Source organism: Lemur catta, chromosome 3, assembly GCF_020740605.2.
Source record: "Lemur catta isolate mLemCat1 chromosome 3, mLemCat1.pri, whole genome shotgun sequence".
Taxonomy (NCBI): domain Eukaryota; kingdom Metazoa; phylum Chordata; class Mammalia; order Primates; family Lemuridae; genus Lemur; species Lemur catta.
This window is the reverse complement of record NC_059130.1, coordinates 27,405,698-27,426,943: the sequence shown is the minus strand read 5'-3', so window position 1 is coordinate 27,426,943 and position 21,246 is coordinate 27,405,698. Positions and strand designations below refer to the sequence as shown.

Here is a 21,246-nt window from a genome sequence, read left to right as displayed (position 1 = left end):
GTGTTCGAGATGATTCATTCCGTTGTACATCCTTGTTTTGTGTACCTTTCCATATGGTTGATCTGTCTCATAAAATGCTTAAAAAGCACATGGGCCATAATGATCATACACGTTTTGCAAGAACACTTACAAATGGAGATAACACATAGTATTTTCTGTGTGGGGCAGTGGAACGGGGGTGGAGATCAGAGGAAAATAAACCAATGGAGTAAAATGAGAGAGACTTGCAAGGAATGATTGATTGACGTTTAAATTCAGGAGTTGAGGATTACGAATAACACAGCCTCTGAGCCTGAGGTAAAAAGTTGAACAAAAGAAAAATTTTAAATATAAAAATTACAAACTATTTTGTAGTTTCTCTCTTTCCCCCTGACCATTTGTCCTGCAGGTCCCCTGCAGACGGAAGGCAACACCCACTCCACGATTCCTGTGTCTCCTCACGGGAAGCCTGAGTGGGGCTGAGAAGGGGCTGAAGGGGGCGTCAGCGGGGTCTGGTGCTGGCAAGTGTGGACGTAAGTGGGGAAGGGGGCTGGGCTGGCGCGAGGACCAGTGTGGGGAGCGACCGCCAGGCTCAGGGTGGGGCCAGTCACAGGGCGCCCACGTCTGCACCAGGCTCCCTCACTCCATGTGGGGTTTTCATGGGAGCAGAGGGCAGACAAGGAACCCCTCAGTGAGTTAGCAGGGCTGGCCCCAGAGGCCCTCGGATGCTGCTGTTGACATCCAGCCTCCTGGTTCCCCCACCTGGGCTGGCCTTTCCGCAGCAGGTTGGGGCACATGGGAGCTGAGGGCACGACCATCGACTCCTACACGCACTGCTTTGCATCGACTCCTACACACACTGCTTTGCATAGAGCCTCATAAAGGGACTGCTCTTTGTCCCGACACACAAGTCTCACTCATCCTCTCGTGACGCTTCCTTAGCTCTGGTAAGTCTGCACCTGCATCCTTGCCTTTTCCAGAAGGGCCCAGTGCCCAGCTGCTCTGCTGCCTGCAGGAGGGAAAGGTGGAGACTTTATGGGAAGTCACCACCATGGGGCTTCGAGGGAACTTTATCCAATCCTTGTGTCCAGGCCAATTCCACAGGGGTCACTGCACCCTAGAATCCAGGCAGGGGGGCCCAGTGTGGGTCAGGCACCCCCGGGGCTGTTAGATGAGGTTCAAGAGTGTGGGGCCCGATGTCAGTATTCAGGGGTCTGGACCCATGTCTCCCCTGCTCAGCTGGTGACTTTGTGTACCCCACCTACCCTCTCTGGATCCCTCGATGGTCACTGTGGGTCATGACACCAGACCACTTCTCTCCCCAAACTCTTGTGAGGATGTGACCTGAAGATGGCAGTGGAGTGACCCGACTTTGCTGTTTATTAGCGGAGTAAACTCGGGAAATTTGCTTACATCTCAATTTCCTCTTTCCTAAATTGGGGATACCAGCACCCACCTCACGGGCTTGAAGGGACTAAAGGGAGATGTAGGGACAGCAGGAATCTTGATCTAGGCAAGCTGGAATGTGCAGTGAGTGCAGGTGGTAGTTACAGTTAGCGTTCACAACGAGTTGGTGGACTGGGTGTACGAACAGAGAGCATGCTGCCTTCCAGAGTCCAAAACTCCATCCTCTTTGGGTCCAGTGTTGTGGCCTTCCCTACCCCATCCCCTGTCCTATTCTGACACATCCACTGGCCGCCCCCTCCCCAGATCAAGGTTGTGGCAGGAGAAGTCTCCAGGTGGGGTCTCTCGGGAGGTACTGAACCTGCTTACCCGGGACTCTGGTGGGAAACGCTGAGCACAGCCTCCGAGGTGTGTCCCACCCACCTGAAGTGGGCAAGGCCCCAGGAAGCAGGCAGCAGAGGTGGCCCCACAGCTCCCAGCTCCTGGGAGGAGCCAGCCTGAGCCTCATAAAGGGACTACTCTTTGTCCTGACACACACATCTCACTCGTCCTTCTCTCGTGACGCTTCCTTAGCCCTGGTAAGTCTGCACCTGCGTCCTTGCCTTTTCCAGAAGGGCCCAGTGCCCAGCTGCTCTGCTGCCTGCAGGAGGGGAAGGCCGTGGTGAGGACTCAGGAACCTGGGGTCTAGTCACAGCTCTGCCACCCATGGGGCTGTACAGGAGGTGACTGGACCAGACCCTTCCCAGTACTCCTTTTGGATCTTCTGAGTCAACTCCTGTGAAATGTCCCCAGTGGGAGCTGAGGACAGGGCCCTCCCTTTCCTCCCTGTTTTCTTTCTCCCTGGGTTCACCCTTAGGTCAGGGTCCAGACTGCTGAGCCCCCTCCCCAACACCGTTCGAGGGCTAAGGGTCCCCAGAGAGTGCTTTGAAGGCTCTCCTAAGCCCCAGGCCTGGGACCCCGACTCAGCATAGCGCCCTGGTGAGATGACCTGTCCCTATCTACGTAGGGTACTGATCAGCCAAAGTCTCCTACTCCAACCCCACCCCAGGAGTACACAGTGACCCTCTGGGCACAGAGCTCAGCCCCTGGCCTTGGCCACAAAAGGCCTTGGGGGGCTCTGCTTAGTGACCTACTAGCACAGAGCTTCCTCCTGCATTGGGAGGTGAGGATAGTTTGTTATCATATGTCCACACACATGAGCCAAGGCCATTCCCTGGTCTTTGGAACGTCTGGGATGTGAGAGCTACACTGTCTAATTTCTCTGGCTTGGGGTCCAGTTCAGCCTAGACTGCAGCTGTTGGCCATAGAACTTGCCTTGGGAAGTCAGACTTTCTCTTTATGTAAAAACCATTGAGACTTGGTGATCCAGAGAGAAGAGAGGAACAGAGGGCAGATAATCCCCAGGAACAGACCTGGAGGGACCCTCCACTCCAACTCCTGCCAGTAGTCGCAGAAGCAGGGCAGGTATTTCTGTTCATGTTAAATGGAGGCCAGCTGTGTTCCCCAGTGCCTCTGTGTCACTCCGAGGTGGTCCAGGAAGACCTCTGCCATGGTCTGGACAGGGCTGTGTTTTCTGCTCACACTCATGTTCACACTCACACCCACCCCTGGAGCCTGCACACATCCTTCCACACAGAGCTCATGCTAGAGTCAGGGTGGGGCCCTTGTTCCTGAAGCAGCCCAGGAGGGTCAGAGACCAGATCACCAAAGACATTCCCTGCCCCTGTGATGCTCACCTAACTGTGAAGCTGAAGGAGGAGGTGGGTTTGATGCTGTTTGAGGAGTGGGCCTGCCAAGTGCTGGGTGGGCTGGGGGTCCCACGTCAGGATTTAGGTTTTTTTTTCTTGTATTGTTGACCCCGAGGATCCCTGCTTCTGCCTCTTTCTGGCCCTACCCATGGGCAGACATCTGCTCTTCTACATCCCTCTTGTCCTTGGCCAGTGCCTGTCCAGGTGCAGACGTGGTCCTACCCTCCCCATTTGGAGGCACTTGGTCCCGCCACACAGAGATGTCTACACGAGTTCTTCTGCTCCACCTTAGCCCCGTTCTCAGTTGTTCCTCAATCCCCTTCTTATAGTCCTAATTTGAGGCCCTCACTTGGTGGACAAGGAAAAAAAAACATTGTCTTTATTTCTTACAACCCAGTGAAAGCAAAGATGAGCAGCACTCAGGCTGAGCAGTCCATGATGGACCTCATTGACTTGTTTCACAAATACACCGGCAGTGATGACATGATCGACGAGCCTGGCCTGCAGAAGATGATGAAGGAGAATTTCCCCAACTTCCTCAGTGCCTGTGTGAGTCGGGAGGTGCCTGCCTTGGGTGGGAACAGGTTTTGTATTTGTGTGGTCTAAGGGGCTAGTGATGCTTGGGCAGGTTGCATGGGTTCTGATATGTCTGAGGACTCACGTCTGGTAGGTGAATCCACTATTTTTATTGGATAATGCTGAGCCCCGTGTGCCTTGCTGATCCAGCCCTCTGCGCCCAGCCAGGACCAGCCCAATGGGGAGACAGGCCATGAAGGGGATGGAGCCTGGGTCTCAGAGTCAGAGGGATGGGCTCCTGTCCTGCCCCTGGGCCACCCCTGCTGCGTGGCTCTGGGCAGGTCACCTACACTCTTGGAGCCTCCATTTCTTCTGCCTAATGTACCCTCCTCCCTCCATTAGAGTCACTTCTCTGGGTTCACGTGGAGCCTTGCCAGGATGGAGCTCAATGGAATCATAATATTGATGATATGAGCATAACACCTTACGTTTGGCAGAGCTCACTCATGTACTGGGCGATGTTTTTCCCTATTAGAATGCATTGAGCTTATTAGCAAAATGTACCAGAGAGCTGGGCCTTAAGGAAAGGGAAAGTGGAACTCATACGTTTGGATGTGAAAGAAGTTGAATGGGAGGAGAGTAGATTACAGAAAAAGGAAGGAGGTCAGCCCGGGTGGGGCCCCAGGGAGAAAGCGGACAGCACCTGTGAGGAGGGCAGGAGGGTGGGTCTGGCGGATGAGGGCCCCTCACTCCCTTGCTAGGGTGGCTCTTGGCAGAGCCTGCCCAGAGCCCCGGTGCTTCCCACCGTGGAGTCCTTCAGCTGAGGAACCCCTGGGAGCCGCCCAGGAGAGCTGCTCTCTGTCTTCCACCCGCTCCTCTCCCACTCACCCCTTGCCTTGCTCTTGCCACAGGATGCCACTTCTCCTCTTCTCCCCAATTCAAGTCTCACGTGTGACGGCGTTTTTCTTGTTTGTATGTTTCTGTCCTCACAGGAAAAGAAGGGCGTAGATTACCTGTCTGATGTCTTTGAGAAAAAACACAAGAATAAGGATGGGCTCATGGATTTTTCTGAGTTTCTCTCCTTGATGGGGGGCATAGCCAATGACTACCACAAACAGAGCCACGGAGCAGAGCCCTGTTCCGGGGGAGGCCAGTGATGCAGCCCAGCCCAGCCCAGGGGCCTCTTGAGACCCCAAGAACAATAAAGTGTCTATTCCCACCAGATACTGTGTTATTTCCTCCTTTTCTTGGCTGTGTGTATCTTAGAATAGAAAGTGGCTGGTTAACTGCTTTGTAGACTCTCCACTAGATGCAAAAGTCCTCTCCAGCGACTGTCTGCTCCCAGGGCACTTCTCCCAGTGCCCGGAGACCTGCTTGCGTCACCTTTTTCTGTTGGGCTTTGAGATTCACCTGTGCTCCTACACCTGGAGTCAGGCTTCCCACCCAGCTCAAGGAGCCTCAGTCAGGGTGTAAACTAGAACTCTTGCCTGGGGCCTTGCCAGGGGCCAGATGGGCACTTGCTCTCTGCACTACTTTAATGAGTCGAGGGGCACCAGTGGCCTGGCCCCTGCAGCTATGGCCTTGCTCGTGTGTCTGCACGTTGAGATCAGTGCAAACAGACATCAGGTGAAAGGGCAGGGAGGAGAAAGTTGGTGCTGCTCATCTCTAAGCCTGGTACTCTGCTCGGCAAGGAGGATGCAGAAATAAAAATGATGCAATGGCTGCCCCTTGCCAGAAAATGCCCATCTTCTTGTGGCCTCTCCCCAGGGGGTTGCTAATCTTCCAAGTTTTAATGCCTTTAAACCCTTCAGGCCCTGGCAGGGTCAGCATTCATCTTTCCCACTAGGGCTGTGCTCAGATCATTTCCCCACTATTCCTCACACCTCTGTCCCCTTCCCCTGTCTTTGAGGCTCATGTCATGCTGCCACAGGACCATCTTCCTTTCTTATTAGACTCTCGTACTCATTTGACACTCGGCTTACACGCACCCTTTCTATATTACCAAGAGAGCGTATATGGGGTAAGGTGACAGTCGGAATTCCTAGAAGTAGAGACTAGGAATTCTAGTCTCTCCTTGTGCACGTGGTTTGTTGAGGGAGTGCTCTCAAGTGGAGCTTGAAAGGATGTGAAGGTAGCAGCATAGGACAGGGGGAGAAGCATGACAAAGGCAGGAGCTCAGCTTTAGTACGATTCCATAGGGAGTTCTGCAGCATGAATGGAACCATAGAGTTGTCCCACCTTGAGGCAATTAGGCCTGCACCATTTGGACCCCAGCATCATTTATCACTGACTCCAGACCACCCCTGGGGAAAGCATAGCCCTGTAGTCATTCCCCGGCTGGGAGGCTCCTTTGGAGCAAGGGCCATTCTTAGGAGAGGGTGCAGTTGTGATCTATCAGCAGCCAACCATGATAGAATCTGGCCGTGGGCAGAGGGACCAGGTAACAGGGATCTGGGTGGGGCATTTACTACAGGCCACCCCTGTGCCCACTGAGAGTCAGTCGCTTCTCATGTCAAATTCATTCCACCCAGGAATAGCTTCTCCAGTTCTAGCTGGTTCTGGTTTCTGGGGGAAACTGCCAGTTAATGGGCTACCATAGTGCTTACTGCTGCAGTTGTTTTTGAGGTCACAACTGATACTCATCATCTCCCTGCTCTGCCACCCATTCTGGATTTCTCTGCCAGTGGCCAGTACTTCTGCTGGTCAGGTGGCTTGGCTGGTGGGGTGACCAGACCCTCAACACTGACAGATGTTTACTCCTGGTTCCTGTGCCCTGATCAGGCCTTGGTTGCTGTACTTACCCATTTATGGGTAAAACCGGACATGGGAATAACAACTGATATCCCGGTGGATCACCTGGGTGCCAGAAATATTCCTTCCTGCCTCCATTGTGTAGTAGCAGTCCTACACGGTGATCAGGACCAATTACCCCTCCAGTGAAGTTATGCCTTTTTTTTTTTTTTTTGCCTACTGGAGTGCTGGCGCAAGGCACCTAAAGTGACCAAGCAGAAGTAAACGGTCACAGGTTCCTTTACATGAAGGCTGGGGAAACCACTCTTATGTACGTTTTCTGTGGTATAGGGTCTTTCTTTGGGACCAGGTTTCTCTTTCAGTTAGATGGGCTCTGGGCCTGGGGCTGGCTCGGGTGTGGAGACTGGGCACGGGAAATGCCTTTCCACTGGTCTCAGGCTATGCCTATCCATTGTTGGCTCCTGTGGTTATACGTACAAAGCCATACCCTGGTTGGCTGCTTTAGAGGGAGAGGAAGCACAGTCCACGAGACTGCCCTGACTTTTGACACCAACTGCGAGTTCAGGGGTCTCCCTGAGCTTTGATAATTTGCTGGAAGGACTCACAGAACCCACCGAAAGTAGGAATACTCACGGTTATGGTTTATTACAGGGAAAGGATACAGATCAAAATCAGCAGGACCCTGCTGTGCTGTATCCCCGAGCGATGCCACTGCGCAGTCTCCAGCCAGCTGCCTGTGTCAATCCGGCAGCCTGTTGTGGTGGAAGCGCCTCCCGCAGCTCGCAGCTCAGATTGCAGTGTGGAGCCCCAGGGTTCTCTGCTCTGTGCCTTCCCCACGTGCAGGCGCCTTCCCCAGGCCTTCCCCAGTTCCCTCTGACCCTGACGAGGGGGTTGCCCCACTTCCCTCTCCTTCACTTTGGGTGCCTCCTGTCTCCTCTCTGTAGATTCCAATGCTCTCTCTTAGACAATCGATCTGAAGGTGAGCATGAGCTTGCCACTTTTTACCCTGTCTGTGACAGCAGCATGCGAAGGCTGCTTCTAGTCCGCCATCTTGGCCCCTCATTCGAAACCTGGCATTTCTGAGATAGGCCGGGGGTTCTGCCCTTTCTGTTAGGGATGAAGCCCTACCCCACCTGGGGAAAGGTAGTAAAAGTAATACATCATTATGCCACTTCCCTGAATATAAACAGAATACTAACAGCAAGCACGCACAGCAGATACCACTTGCCAATCACTCTCCCAAGTGCCTCACATATATTAACTTCTTTGCTTTTCACAACAACCTAGGAGGTGTGTGATATCATTGTCATGCCTTTTACTGATGGGGACACTGAGACACAGAGTTAACAAGTCATATGGCACCTGTGTCTGGAACCTGTGCCTTTAATCAGAGGGATTTGGTGGTGCTTTGGGGTTTGCCTCCCATGGTCCTATTTCTACCCCTTCCCAAAGCTCCTCTGCCTTTTACAGTTAGACATCTCTGGCTCTTGCATAAATTTTGTTTGCAGAAAATACCGTGTTATAAAACCTACTGGAAAACTCCACGGAAGTAGGGAGAAGGGCAGAGCCAGGGAGCCCCAATGTCAGGGAGGCCACTGGTGATCCTGACAGACCCCAGGAACAGGTGGAACAGTTTAGGGGGAATGTGAAGGGCCCCAAGGACAGGCCCTGTCCAAGCCAGGCATGAGGAACAGCTGTGAGGAGCACCAGGGTGCCTGGCTGGGTGCCCGCTGAACAATGCAGGCCCCCTCACTCCATGGGCGATAATTTGGAGCACAAAGCAGGCACATGGTAAACCCAGTGTTGCAGGTCCTGTCCCTGGCCCCTGAGGGTTCTGTGGGGGGCGGACCAAGATTTTCCTGGCATGTTCCAGACAGAGCCCTCTGGGGCTGTGAGGCCAAGGAGCAAGGGTGCTTGCTGGGAGTCAGGGGCCCTGGGCTGGGCCTGAGTCTGCCCATCCCCAGCTGTGTGACTCGGCCAGGCCACTCTGCCTGCTGGGCCCTTGTTCTTTCAGCTGTAACACGAGGTAAAAATCCCAGTTGTCCTCCTGGGTCTCTGGGGAGGATCTGGCAAGATGTCTCCAGTAAAAGTGGTTTTACTCAGACAGCATGAGTGCTTCCTCTGCAACCGTCCCTTCTGGAGTGGCCTGTGGCCAGTGGGGGTGTGGCTCCGGAGACCACAGAGGCTCCCCGCCTGCCACCTGGGGCCTGGAGCCCATGGAGCAGCCAGAATGAGGTCCCTGGGCCATGCCTGAGTCTGAGCCCTGGCCACGCTGCTGGGCACAGCCTGGACAGCAGCCTTCTGCAGGGAGGCCCCAGCATAATCCCATGTGCTCAGCCCAGAGACGACACAAGAGACTCAAGATTTCCACAGAGTGCTAGAAGTTGGGCTTCAGAGTCAGTAGGACTTGGGTTCAAATCCTGACTTTGCCATTTACTAGGGGTGTACTTGTGGGAAATTTATCTAACATCTCAGTTCCATATCCATAAATGGGATAATAATACCCATCACACAGGATTTTTCTAAGAACCAAATGAGACAACACATCCAGAGCTCTTAGCAGACTGCCTGGCATGTGGTAACCTGTCTCAAATGGTAGCCACTTATTATTAATTATTGACAATTAATGAAAGTGAGTTGAATGACTCATTGGGTACGTAATCAGAGGCTCTGATTCCACCTGCAAATCCCTAAATGCTCTAATTTCCAGGGCACAGCAGCCCTCTCACCTTCCCTCTGTCTCCACCTGCCATTCTAGCCCCATACAACTTAGAGAGGCAAGAGGACTGTGCATGGAGCCTGGGTTGGGCAGGCACAACGGAGCCTGGGGCTGAGTCTCGGGTGTGAGTCCCCACCAAGAGCAGTGTCATGTCGGGGTAGCTGATGGACTGGGCCGCAGGCTCCCAGCCCTGGCCCCTGCCCAGCTCTGAGCACCATAAAAAGGACTGCCCTTCACCCGATGCACATCCCTCATCTGTCCTCTGTGCCTCTTCCTCAGGGTCTGGTGAGTTCCCGTCTTCCTCTCTGCTTCCTCTAGGTTGAAGGCACAGTGCCCTGGCCTGCTTTGCTCCCTGCTCTCGTCAGGGGCAAGCCCCTGGGCTAGGGGTCAGGACACCCAGGTGCAGGTGACAGCTTGTCCCCACCTGGGCTGTGCAGCCCCGGGACAGTTATTCCTTTTCTCCCTGCAGGACTCAGCACCCTCTCTGGGCAATGAGGGGGCTGGATGAGGTAATTTATCCCCTTTCTGTTTTGAATTTTGGTGGCTCCATGATACCCATAGAGCTTCACAGAAGAACTTCTGGGGAGAATGTCTTCGTACGCAACCAAGGGACAGAGTCAAGTCTAGGATTTCCTGGGCCACCCCTGCAACCCTTAATCCTACTTGATCTGTGGTGTGTGGTGTCTCCCAGATTTCTGGGCTCAGGTCTCTTTAAGACGCTCAGAGGCACTGGGGGACCCAGAGGCAATCTCTGCATGCCTGAGCTATCCCCGTTGTCCCAGCCCTGGAATCCCCACTCACCCTTATTCTGGCCTCCCTCTGTCTAGAGCTGGGCAAAGGACAGTCCAGTTCACCAGTCTCTATAGCAAGTGGCCCCTTGCCCTCCAGGCTCCACTTGCATCCCCGACCTTGATGACATTTGCCAAACCAGCCTCGACTCCAGCATGGCTCTGGGGGCTCTTCTGGCTCAGCCACAGGATGTGTCCAGAAAAATGGTGAATGGGGGGTCCCGGGGTTGGGAGCAAGGTGACAGTACAAACATACAATACAAACAGCCCCCCAGTGCCTCTCTGGGAGCACCAGAAGCGGATGAGCCCAGAGGTCCAGGAGACCACACCGAGTAAGCGGGGTTAAGGCCTCCCCCCGGCAGGTGACTGTTGGCTTGATGGTGGCTCCACACTGATGGGCACCACTGGGGTCCTTTATGTTATATCTGAGAACATTGAGCTCTGGGAAAATGCGGGGGTTATTGTGCTTTTCTTCTTGGCAATATTTTGACGGAGAGGCTCATTCCGATTTTAGTGCTAACAGATCTATAGGCTGACTCTCATCTTTCCCAGGGCGTCGAATTCAGGGGCTCGCAAATACTGTGACTTCATACCTCTGCTCCTCACAGCCCACCTCCTTTCTCCCTCTGCCCACATGTCCCACCATAGGCCCACAAGTCCAGGACTTCCTCCACCCTCTCTTCAAACCTTTATTTCTTTCTCTGCATTTCATCTGGACCAAAGAAATACCAGATCACGTCTGCTCTGTCTAAGCCTTGCTCTCTCAGCCCCTCTGCAGCCCCCATCCTGCACGCCATTCCCTGCCTCGCCCTTTTGTCTCATCCCTGTTCCCCACAGGCTCACATGTTGGAAAGCAGAGCCCAGTGACCATCTTTCTTACCTGTAGCTCATTGGAAAACAAAGATGAGTAACACCGAAGCAGAGAAGATGTTGATGGGCTTGGTCAACCTGTATCACAAATATACCCAAGATTCAGATGCTGTGGACAAAGCCGGCTTGGAGAAGATGATGAAGGAGAACTTCCCCAGCTTCCTGTCGGCCTATGTGAGTAGGGACTAACAGCTGGGCAGGAGTGGACCGGCACGGGCAGCACCGTTGGCCCCAGCTTACCTGAGAATTCCCGCTCACTGAGAGGCGCGGATGTGGGAGGCTGACCAGCATCTCGCACCTCCTCAGCCTCCTGCATGACCTCCCCTTGAACCCAAGGGGTGTGGTAGACAGAGTCCAGGGTGGGGTTAGAAGACAGTTCCCTGCACGGCCACTGCCGTCCACTTACCATGTTGTTACAAAGGCACCTACTTCCCAGGGTTATGAGCATTTAAATGGTGCAAAGTATGTGAAAATGGTTTGTAAAGTGGAAAGAGGGATAGTGATGTTAACAATTGTTACTAGACAGTTAGCAGTCATGGCAATTTGTGGGTCCAGAGAAGGTCTCCTGGCTTAAAGAATTCCTCTTCTGTCTGCAAGAAAAAATTTTCTCTTAGCCCCACCTCTTTGGGTTCAGCCTCTCCTTCTGGAAATTTCAAGTCGTGTACCCCTGGGAGCAGAAGTAACACAATAAAGTCATAATGCCAAGTGAAACGAGGCAGCCTTAGGTTTTAGACCCTAGAGAGTTTTCAGTTCTCACTCACTGTAATATCTAACTTTACCATTAAACCATTAGCACACACTGAACTCATTGGCACAAATACTTCAACAGATTAAACCACAGAGGGAGATCTGAAAAGGAAGGGATTTGGAATTGGTGTGTTTTGATGGGAGTGATGATGAGTGGAAGTAGTTTTGAGACTGGGATCCAAAGAATGTCAGGCAGGGGAGAATGAATACTGGGCATTCAAAGGGCATAGGCAGAACCCGCCTTAGGACTTTTGCATCTCTATGCATGAGCTCATTAGAGCTGGAGTAGCCAGGTAAAAAGGCCAGCATCAGGGCTCCCCACCCTTTCCACCTGGCGGTCTCAACGCCACACTCCTGCCACCCTCCGCCCTCACCCCATACTCATTTCTCGTAGCCACTGTCATCTGCTCTTCCCCTCCTAGTCCAGCTCCAGGTTATAACCTTCCTGTTGTTTGATATCTTCTCCTTACAGGAAAAAAAGAGCCCGGATTTCTTAGAAAAGTTCTTTAAGAAGGAGGACAGGAATCATGATGAGAAGATCAATTTTTCTGAGTTTCTCTCCAGTGTTGCGACAGTTGCTGTAGATTTACACGATCAGTCCCATGGCCAGAAACCCTGTTCCGAGGGTCAGAGATGACCCAGTCCCAGTCCCAGCCTGGCCACCAGGCTCAGCAGACCCTGAGAACCAATAAACTGGTCCTTCACTCTTGTTGCTGGTGTTGTTTTCCTCTTTCTCTTTGGTCGTGCATGTTGGCAACACAGTTGATTTTCTTCATTAGCTACTTTGTTGTTTTTTAATTCTATTTTCCACACACACACACACACACACACACCCACACAGTTTTTGTGGTTACCTTTGAAATTTTAACTTGCACACACTACAAGCTATATTAGAGCTAATCAATATTTCTACTCTTTTCTTGAACAATGTAAAGAATTTGTTTTAAATTCAGAGACCCTCCCCCTTAATGCTATTATTTTTCCAGCCTTTTAACTCTATGTTTTATTAAATTATATCCTCTAATTAGGAATTATAATTTTTGATTTATACAAATATTTGGTTAGAATTACCCACTTGTTTGCTATTTTTTATTATTAATCATTATTTTTGCATTTCAGATCTTCCTTCTTGGATAATTTTCCTTTTTCTTACAGTATTGTACTTGTTTTTTAAGTATTTTTAGTGAGGGTCTGGGGGCGTGGTAAGCCATCTCAGTTTTTGTATATCTGAAAGTGTCTTTATTTCATCCTCTTTATTTTTTTTTAAATTGTGAAGTAACTTTTCAAACACATCAAGAATAGAGAAAATAGTGTGATAACTCCTCATGTAGCCATTGTCCACTTTGATACGGTCAATCCATATTATTTATATCACCACCCACTCCCCTCCGTAATTATTTTTGGCAAATCCCTGATATCATATGATTTCATCAGCAACTATTTCAATATGTATTTCTAAAATATAAGACAACCTAAGAAGCTTACAACTACAATACTGCTATTACATCTAAAAAAATTAATACTATTTCCTTAATATAATCAAATATCCAGTCAGTGTTCACATTTTTCCAATTGTCATGGATGTTTTTTCAAATTTTATTTGACCTGGGATCAAATAAGTTGCATACATTATAATTGGTTGACATGGCTCCTAAGGCTTTTTAAATGTATAGCTTCACCCTCCATTTCTTCTTCTTTTTTGTCTTTTATTATTATTTTTCTTATTGAAGAAACTAGGTTATTTATTCTGTAGAATTTCCCACAGTCTGATTTTCATTGATTGTATCCCTGTGGTGTCAATTAACAGATTCCTCATTCTCCCTCCTCCCTTTATAATTTGGCAGTAGTTAGATTTACAGCCTTAAACATATTCAGTTTTAAACCAAATTACTTCATATGTGGGGTTTTCTACTTCCATCAAGAGTACATAATGCCTGGTTGTTTTTTCTTTTTTTTTTTTTGGTTTATCACCCAAGAATGATCATTACCAACACTGGGGTTAAAACCAGCTCTGCCTATTCTGCATCTACCCTTGTGCAGCTGAACTCGTTTGGAGAAACTTATGCTTACCTGTTGACTGGTCACACTTCAAATTCATGACCCCTAATCTCAAGTGAGCACTTGAGATTGGTCACCAACTGCACAACATTCTTAGTCCAGTCACTTTTCCACTTCTTTCCATGACTACTTCATTATTTTCTCTTTTCCCAGACTACCAAATCTCTTCTCATGTGCACTCTCATCTTTTGTTGAGAAAGCAAATGAAATCATAAGAAAGTATTTGCAGGTTTCCATGACCCCAGCTACCTAGGGCCATATACTTTTGTCTTCCCTCTGTTGCCACCAACTCTTTATGCTCCTAGCAAAGGCCCACCCCCCCCCACATCCCATTCCCTCTTACTTTCTCAAACACTCACTACAGAAATTCTCCCCTTTTCTTAAGCACCATCATTTTTTCTCTTTTGTGGGTCTTTCCTATAAGTATGCAAATATATTATTATTTCTTCTATCTTATAAAAGCTCTTAACTTCACTCTCCTCTGCTATCTTCTCAATTCTCTGCTCCCCTTTGCACCATGCCCCCACCCCCAGTCCATGGAAAAATTGTCTTCTATGAGACCGGTCCCTGGTGCCAAAAAGGTTGGAGACAGCTGTATTAAAGGACATCGTAATTCCTTCCAGGATTTGGCAATGATAAATAACACTGCTATAAACATTTGTATGCAGGTTTTGTGTGGATATAAGTTTTCAGCGCCTTTAGGTAAATATCAAGGAGTGTGATTGCTGGATCCTATGGTAAGAGCATGTTTAGTCTTTTAAGAAAGTGTCAAACTATCTTCCAAAGTGGCTGTGCTATTTTGCATTCCTACCATTAACGGATGAGAATTCCTGTTGCTCCACATCCTGGTGTGATGTTGTCAGTGTTCTGGATTTTGGCCATTCTAATATTTGTCTCATTGTTGTTTTTTGCATTTCCCTGAGGGCCCATGATGGGGAGCATCTTTTGATACACTTATTGCCATCTACACATCTTCTTTGATGAAGTATCTGTTAAGGCCTTTGGCTCATTTTTTAATTGGTTCGTCTGTGCTCTTATTGTTGAATTTTAAGAATTCTTTGTGTATTTTGGTTATAACTCTTTTATCTAATAAGTCTTTTGCAAATATTTTCTCCCAGTCTGTGTCTTGTCTTTTCATTCTCTTGATAGAGTCTTTCACAAAGTAGAAATTTTTAATTTTAATGAAGTCCAGCCTATCAATTCTTTTTTTTATGCATTGTGCCTTTGGTGTTGCAACTAAAAAGTCATTGCCAAGACCAAGGTCATCTTTATCTTCTAGGAGTTTTGTAATTTTGTGTTTTGCATTTAGATCTGTGATTCATGTTGAGTTACGTATGATCCCTGTTTAGGAAAGAAAAGGAACAGAAGAAAAGCAATACAAAAGGAATCAGGGATAGCCATATTAATATGAACAAGAAAGGATTCAAAGAAAAGGGATTCAATGCAAAAGAAAGATATTTCTTACCGGTTAGTGTGCAAGTCACCAAGATGCAGTAGTCTTAATCTTTACATACACAAAGAATATAACTTTGAAGTATATAAAACAAACATTGAAAGAAATAAATGGAAATTGGCAAACTTATAATTGCTTGGCAGGTTTTGGCAGAATCTGCTCAGGACGTAATGGAGTAGGCAGACAGAGACATCAGTAATGCCAGAGCAGGGTGGGCAATCTCTGCTGCTGCAGCACGGAAGCGGACGCAGACATAGATCCGTAAGTGAATTACTACGGCTGTGCTCCAAGCAACATTTATCTACAAAAACAGGTGGCTAGTTGGATTTGGTTTGAAAGCCATAGTTTGCTTATTCCTGATATAAACTACTTCAATAACACACTTAAATTTATTTATACATACACCTAAGTAAATTTGTTCCCAGCCCTAGAGCATACACATGATTTTAGAACATATTTGGGACATCTAGAAAAACTGATCATTTGTTTTTGCTAAAAACATAATCTTAGCAAATTGGCTTTAATAGGGGCCTGTCTGTAGCACCCGCTGGGCAGGCAGAAGCCTTGAGCCTCTCCCCGAGTCATGTCTGGAACAAGTGCTTTCCATAACCATCCCCACTCCCAACCCTCCACGCCCCTCCCACTGCTGCCCCTGGGCGGAGCTCACCACAGGTCCACCGTGAATGGGAATCTGGCTGGCTGATGTCCTCATCTCCTCCAACTTCTTGGGGAGCTACCTTCTCCCCAGTCTGAGGTGGAGGTGACACCATCCTGGGTCTCTAGAAAAATCCCAATTTGATGGAGGAAGAGGACAAAAAGCAATTTTTTCTTTTTGTCATTTGTTTATTCATGTGTTGACACTTGCAGTGCCGACTCTGCTCCGGGTGAGGGCGTGTGTGGCAGGGAGAGGGGAAGTACACACAGACCGTGTTTGAGCGAAGCCCCGTCTCCAGGGGAAGGGGCCAGAAAGCCACAGGGTGGTGGCAGCTTGGGAGTGGGGGGATCCTGGGAGACCCCCAGCCCCCAGGCAGTCCAGCAGTCACTTTCTCTGTGAAGCCTTCTCCAGGCAGAGCCATCATCACCGTGTCCCTGTGCATCTTGGTGACAGTCCCGGGCACACACATGCTTTGCCCTCGTCCTGCTCTCTGATGTCTGGGCTGTGTCTGACTCACAGTTACGGCCCCAGTGCCCAGTGTAGAGTGACAACTCCACAGGTGTTGGTTCAACTTGCAAGCGAGGTGTCCTCAGAAAGGTTCAGGTAACGTGTGTGGGAATTCTGAGGAGGGAGAAATCACTTCTCAGGTGAGGAAGTCAGGGAAAGTTTTGTTGGGGTGCCCTTTGGATAGGCCATGGAGCATTGCCAGGAGCCAATGGTGGTGAGAAAGGCGGGACCGAGGAAAACCACAGGGATGCTCGGGCAGCGAATTACTCTGGGTTGTTCAGGGTTGTGTTGGCCGGCTGCACCCCTGGACTCAAGTAGCAGTTAAGGGAGGGGTGGGGCAGAGAGAGAGTGTTCCACAGCGTTCATGAGATTATTAAGACGGGTTCTGCTGCTCAGCTACCTATGCTGCAGGATGGGAAGACCCCAATGCAGCCCAGAGCCTGAGGTCCCACCCTGGAAAGCATTCCAGATCCTGTTGAGAATGGGTTTGTTGGGAGGATTTAGAGTCATTAATTCTGTTAGGCTGATAATCACAGGAGTTCGCTTTCTCTGAGGCTACAAACACAGACGGTATTGGGAAGTGGCCCTGAGAAATTTATCTGTGCAATCAAATTTGGGACACTGGTTGTGGAGAATCCATTCAAGTTGGCAGCAATTATTCCCCGTCTCACCCAGTTTCAAGAGAAGGTTGGGCCATGGAGGCTGAAACAGGCAAATGGAAGAAAGCAGTGGGGGGCATTCCAGGAAGGCTCCCTGGCCAAGGGGACTTCGTGATTCTGACTGACAATCAGGGCTGTTCCTATTACAGCTGGCCTGTATCAGAGACCCCACAGAGACGATGACTGGAAGTGTGGAGAAGAGGTTTTGTTTCCCAAGCTCCCACACGGTGGAGCCACTGAGCACCCACCGCCCCGGCTCACATGTGGTTTCTCCATGGTGGCTGGGCCGTCCTGCTTGCTTCCCGCCTTTCTTTAGATTGTGCTAGTGTCCCACATCAGGCATAATCTCGCACCCTATTTTTTTAGGGGCGTATGTCCTCTGGTCTTCACCAAGAGCTTCTGAAGGGCATAGAGATTTTCTCATTTATTTATATTCTATTCTTTCCCCAGTGCCTACCACAGACCTTTGCACAAAATCCTATTTTGGGGATGCAATTGTTAAGAGTTGGCAGAAACTGGAAAACATTAAAATAATTAAAATTTTAATAATAGTGGATTGATTAAGGAGATTTTGCTACATATACACATAAAATCCCTGTGGTAATACAAAATATGTATTTGGTCTTGGTTGCTGACACAGAGCTTCTAAAACCCTGGGAATTTCCTGAATTAATAGGGCTGATAGGAGCATCTTTTGCTATTCATAGCAAGCCCCTGCCAGCCATACCGAGTTTACGCTGATGAGGTGACTCTTGGTGGGGGCTGACTGCCAGGGGTATCACTCACGTGATTAGAAGGTTGGCACTATCACCCCATCCTCGGGCCTCCAGAGATCAAGTTCGATCACCAAAGGCCAATGATTTAATCAACCATGCCTAAATAACGGACCCTCCATAAAAACCCTAAACGACAAGGTTGGGGGAGCACCCAGGTTGGTGGGCACACGGAGGTGCTGGCGGGGAGGGGTGCGGGGCACCTGGGGAGGACGTCTCTTCTACCTGGCTGTTCCTGAGGCGCATTCTTTATAACAAACCAGTAATAGTAAGCAAAGTGCCTTGCTGAGTTCCGTGAGCCCTTCTAGCAAGTTATTTAACCTAAGGAGGGGGTTTGTGGGAACCTTCAATTTTAGAGCCAGTCAGGCAGAAGCAGGGGAGGTCCAGGCGTCGAGACTGGCGTCCGAAGAGAGGCGCACTCTCGTGGGACCGAGTCTTTAACCCGGGGCGTCTGTGCTAACTCTGCGGAGTTGGTGTTAGAACTGAATTGCAGGATACCCCGCTGGTGTCCTGAGAGTTGGAGAACTGGTTGGTGTGAGACAAAACCTCCACACATTTGGTGTCAGAGTGTTGTGAGTAAAAATGGTTCTGAAATTTCATATAATGTAGCTATTTAAAACCAAACACTCAAAGGCATTTAGGATTTGGGGAAATGTTTAAAAAATAGTCCTAATTGAAAAAGCAGTTGTGAAACAGCTGGAGAAGCCCACGGCCGCGGCCCACCGAGTGGACGTGGGATGGGGATGGGGTGTGAGTTTAGGGGTCTGATTGTTCCAGACATGGTACGGGGCAGAGACCCCGAGGGTTCAGCCTGACCAGGCCCTGCACACAAGGCTGCGGAACTCAGGAAACGGAGCTTGTTTTGAGCAGCAGAGTTGCGCCGGGCTCTGAGTGCCGGCATAGCAGGGAGAAGCTAGCTTTACACAGGTGCAGCTGAGAGTCCCTAACGAAAAGTGCCCGCGACTTCTATTCAATTGGTTTCCAGCAAGAGGGCCAAGCCAATCCAACGGAGAAGGAATAGTCTTTTCAACAAATGCTGCTGGGACAACTGATAGCCACATGCAAAAGAGTGAAGTTAGACTCCCCCCCCACCCCCCAAACGGCCCATCCATCACACTTTTCAGATACTCTTGGGGTCCTTGACTAGGATATCAGTTTGTTCTAAAACTAAAGACAAAATAGGTCTGTAAAGTAGAAAGCAGATACACATGGGTGAGAACTGGCAAAAATCCCAAAAGGAGCCTATATATTTAGCCAGGATAACCTGATTCATCATCTCAGATACCGAGGTGGCTGCACTTCTTTAATTTTTAAAGTCCTTGCTCGATTCTCTCCACCCCCATCCCACTGCTCTCTTAGGAACTGAATATGATCTTCTTGAGGTCTCTACCTATCCTTGAGTTGTTTAAAACCACAGGGGGCTTCAGGGCCTATTGGGGGTAAAACTCCTTTCTGATGCTAACCAGAAAAAGCTACTCTTTGGCCACAGTGGCTTCTGGATATCACAAGGTGTTGCTTTCAGTGATTGGTCTCCACAACTGGGAAGACATTTAGACTGGAGTGTTTGTGGGGGTTGTGAGTTGGAGGTGTGGGGGTGAAGTGGGGGATGTATGTTTGGCACCATGTTTGTGGTTCTTTCCTAAGTACGTGACCTTGAAATTTTGTCTAGATGTCTGTCTCCACCTCCAGACCCTGAGCTTCCTGAAGGTAGAATGTTATTTAATTCATTTCTGTTCCCTTTCTCCCCAGCACCTAGCACAGGTGCATCCAGTACCTAACACATGGAAAAATTCTGAAGACTTATCAATCTTAAGGAAGAGTTGACATTAAAATGTATAAACTAAAGGTAATTTAAATGTCTACCAATGAAGGATTGATAAGATGAATTTTGATATATGCAAAAAAAGATCACCGTATACTCATTAAAAATCAGACTGGCAGTGATTAAGCATGTGAGATGTCCACAGCATGACATTAGGTAAAAGGGGTAGTTCCAGCACAATTTCAGAAGTCATCTGAATTGGGTATTGGCATGGTGGGTGGGGGGCGGGTGTTTTGTCCCAGAGTGAACAGAAGGCGGGGGGGAAGAGAAGTGCTACCTGACCCCTTCCCCCACCAGCCATAGGTCAGAAATGGAGTGTCTTTTGAATGACAAATTATCATCCAACAATTGTCCAAGGCTGAATCATATTGGTATACTAAATTTGTTAATTAGATGGTTTCAACCTTGAAGGTTTGGGTTTTACTTTTGTTCCTTGGTTATAGATATTGCAGTGATGAACATTTTCCTGATTACTGCTTTTAACATTTGCCTAATTAAATTTTTGGGATAAATTGCCAGGTGAATGATGGCTGGATCAATAAAATTCTCAGTGGCTTTAGCTTGAATGCTAAATGGTTTTACTTTTTAGAAATTCGAGCCATGTTTTTGGTTTAGAAACATAAAAGTGTATTGAAGAACCACTTGTTTGCTGAGGAAGTCATTATATTGGGTAGCTGAAGGCTCACCCAGCAAACTGGAAAAGGTGTTGGCTTATGTATCTACAGATTATTTTCTCTCAAACCTTCAGGGATACCTAGATTTTAGTCTCTGGTTCAATTACCTGTTCTTTGGCGCCCCCTTCTGGGAGACTCACACATCAGCCTGTGGGGCCACTCCTGGGGAGCTGCCAGGGGTGAGATAGGGTCAGGTGGAAAAGGCCGCTGGGAGTAGGCTCCTGTTGGGGTGAGATGCGGTAGGGGAGTCCCTGTCACTAAAATGCCCAGGTGGCACCTGTAGGGCGGCCAGGCTTATAGGTCTGGCACCCCTCAGAGGAGGGTCGCTTCCATGTTGCAGTTGTTATTATGAACAAAGCTGATTCTACCACTGCTCTGTCACCTCCCACCCATCACCCAACTGATTAAAAAACCCTCTTTTATATTTTTCCATGCACGGGATAAAGTTGCAGCTCTAGTTTGGCACACAGAGTCTTCTCGTTTTGTCTCCATCCTGCTACCCCAGCCTTGTTCCTTCTCACTGCTCACAATGCACCCTGTGGGCTCCATCCCCTGAGTGGGCCACGCTCTTTCTTACCCCCTAGGCTTTGCCCATGCAGTTCCCTCTGTCTGGGGTGCCTGGTCTTCCATTCCTCCTCACAACTCAAACTCTTCTTCAAGTCCCAACTCAAATATCACCTCCCTAAGAAAGTCTTCCTCAACAATCCAGGCAAGAGATGCGCCTTCCTGGGAGCCTGGAGCACCCTGTTTGGTGCCATTTGGTTAGTGTCCACAGTGTAGTGTGACAGTGTGTGACTGTCCCCTCACTTGTCCCCACCCTGTGAGGTGGCCTGTGTCTCACTCATATTGCCTGCAGAAGGCCTGGTGCACTGTAGGTACTCAAGGATAATTGTTGAATGAATAAATGAACGAATATGCTCCATGATTGTGGAGTTTGAGGGTTTACTAATTTAGGGAAGACATCATGGGAAGATGTATTTAAGATGTGTCTGACCCCACCCAAGCCCTGGAGCTGGAGGATGAGCTCTGAGGCCGGGAGATGGGTAATGTGACCTTTCGTGATTCCGGGGGAAGGGGGGTTGAAACTAGTTGAGTTAATCTTAGCAAGTAAATGTTGTGATGT

The 21,246-nt window shown here is 49.2% G+C and overlaps 1 protein-coding gene across 1 annotated transcript; it reads left to right on the top strand.

The window, feature by feature from the left end:
- Window positions 1-3,409: 3,409 nt before the first annotated feature.
- S100A7 (S100 calcium binding protein A7) lies at window positions 3,410-4,813 on the top strand. The gene is made up of 2 exons (XM_045546365.1): window positions 3,410-3,680; window positions 4,640-4,813. Exons 1-2 carry the CDS (start codon window positions 3,540-3,542, stop codon window positions 4,802-4,804), a joined length of 306 nt encoding a protein of 101 aa, XP_045402321.1. The 5' UTR covers window positions 3,410-3,539; the 3' UTR covers window positions 4,805-4,813.
- Window positions 4,814-21,246: the final 16,433 nt, after the last annotated feature.

Excerpts from the sequence above, each read along its gene's own strand:
- S100A7 (XM_045546365.1), top strand. The coding sequence starts at position 3,540 with ATGAGCAGCACTCAGGCTGAGCAGTCCATGATGGACCTCATTGACTTG. Across the intron at positions 3,681-4,639 it reads CCAACTTCCTCAGTGCCTGT|GAAAAGAAGGGCGTAGATTA; the intron begins GTGAGTCGGGAG and ends CTGTCCTCACAG.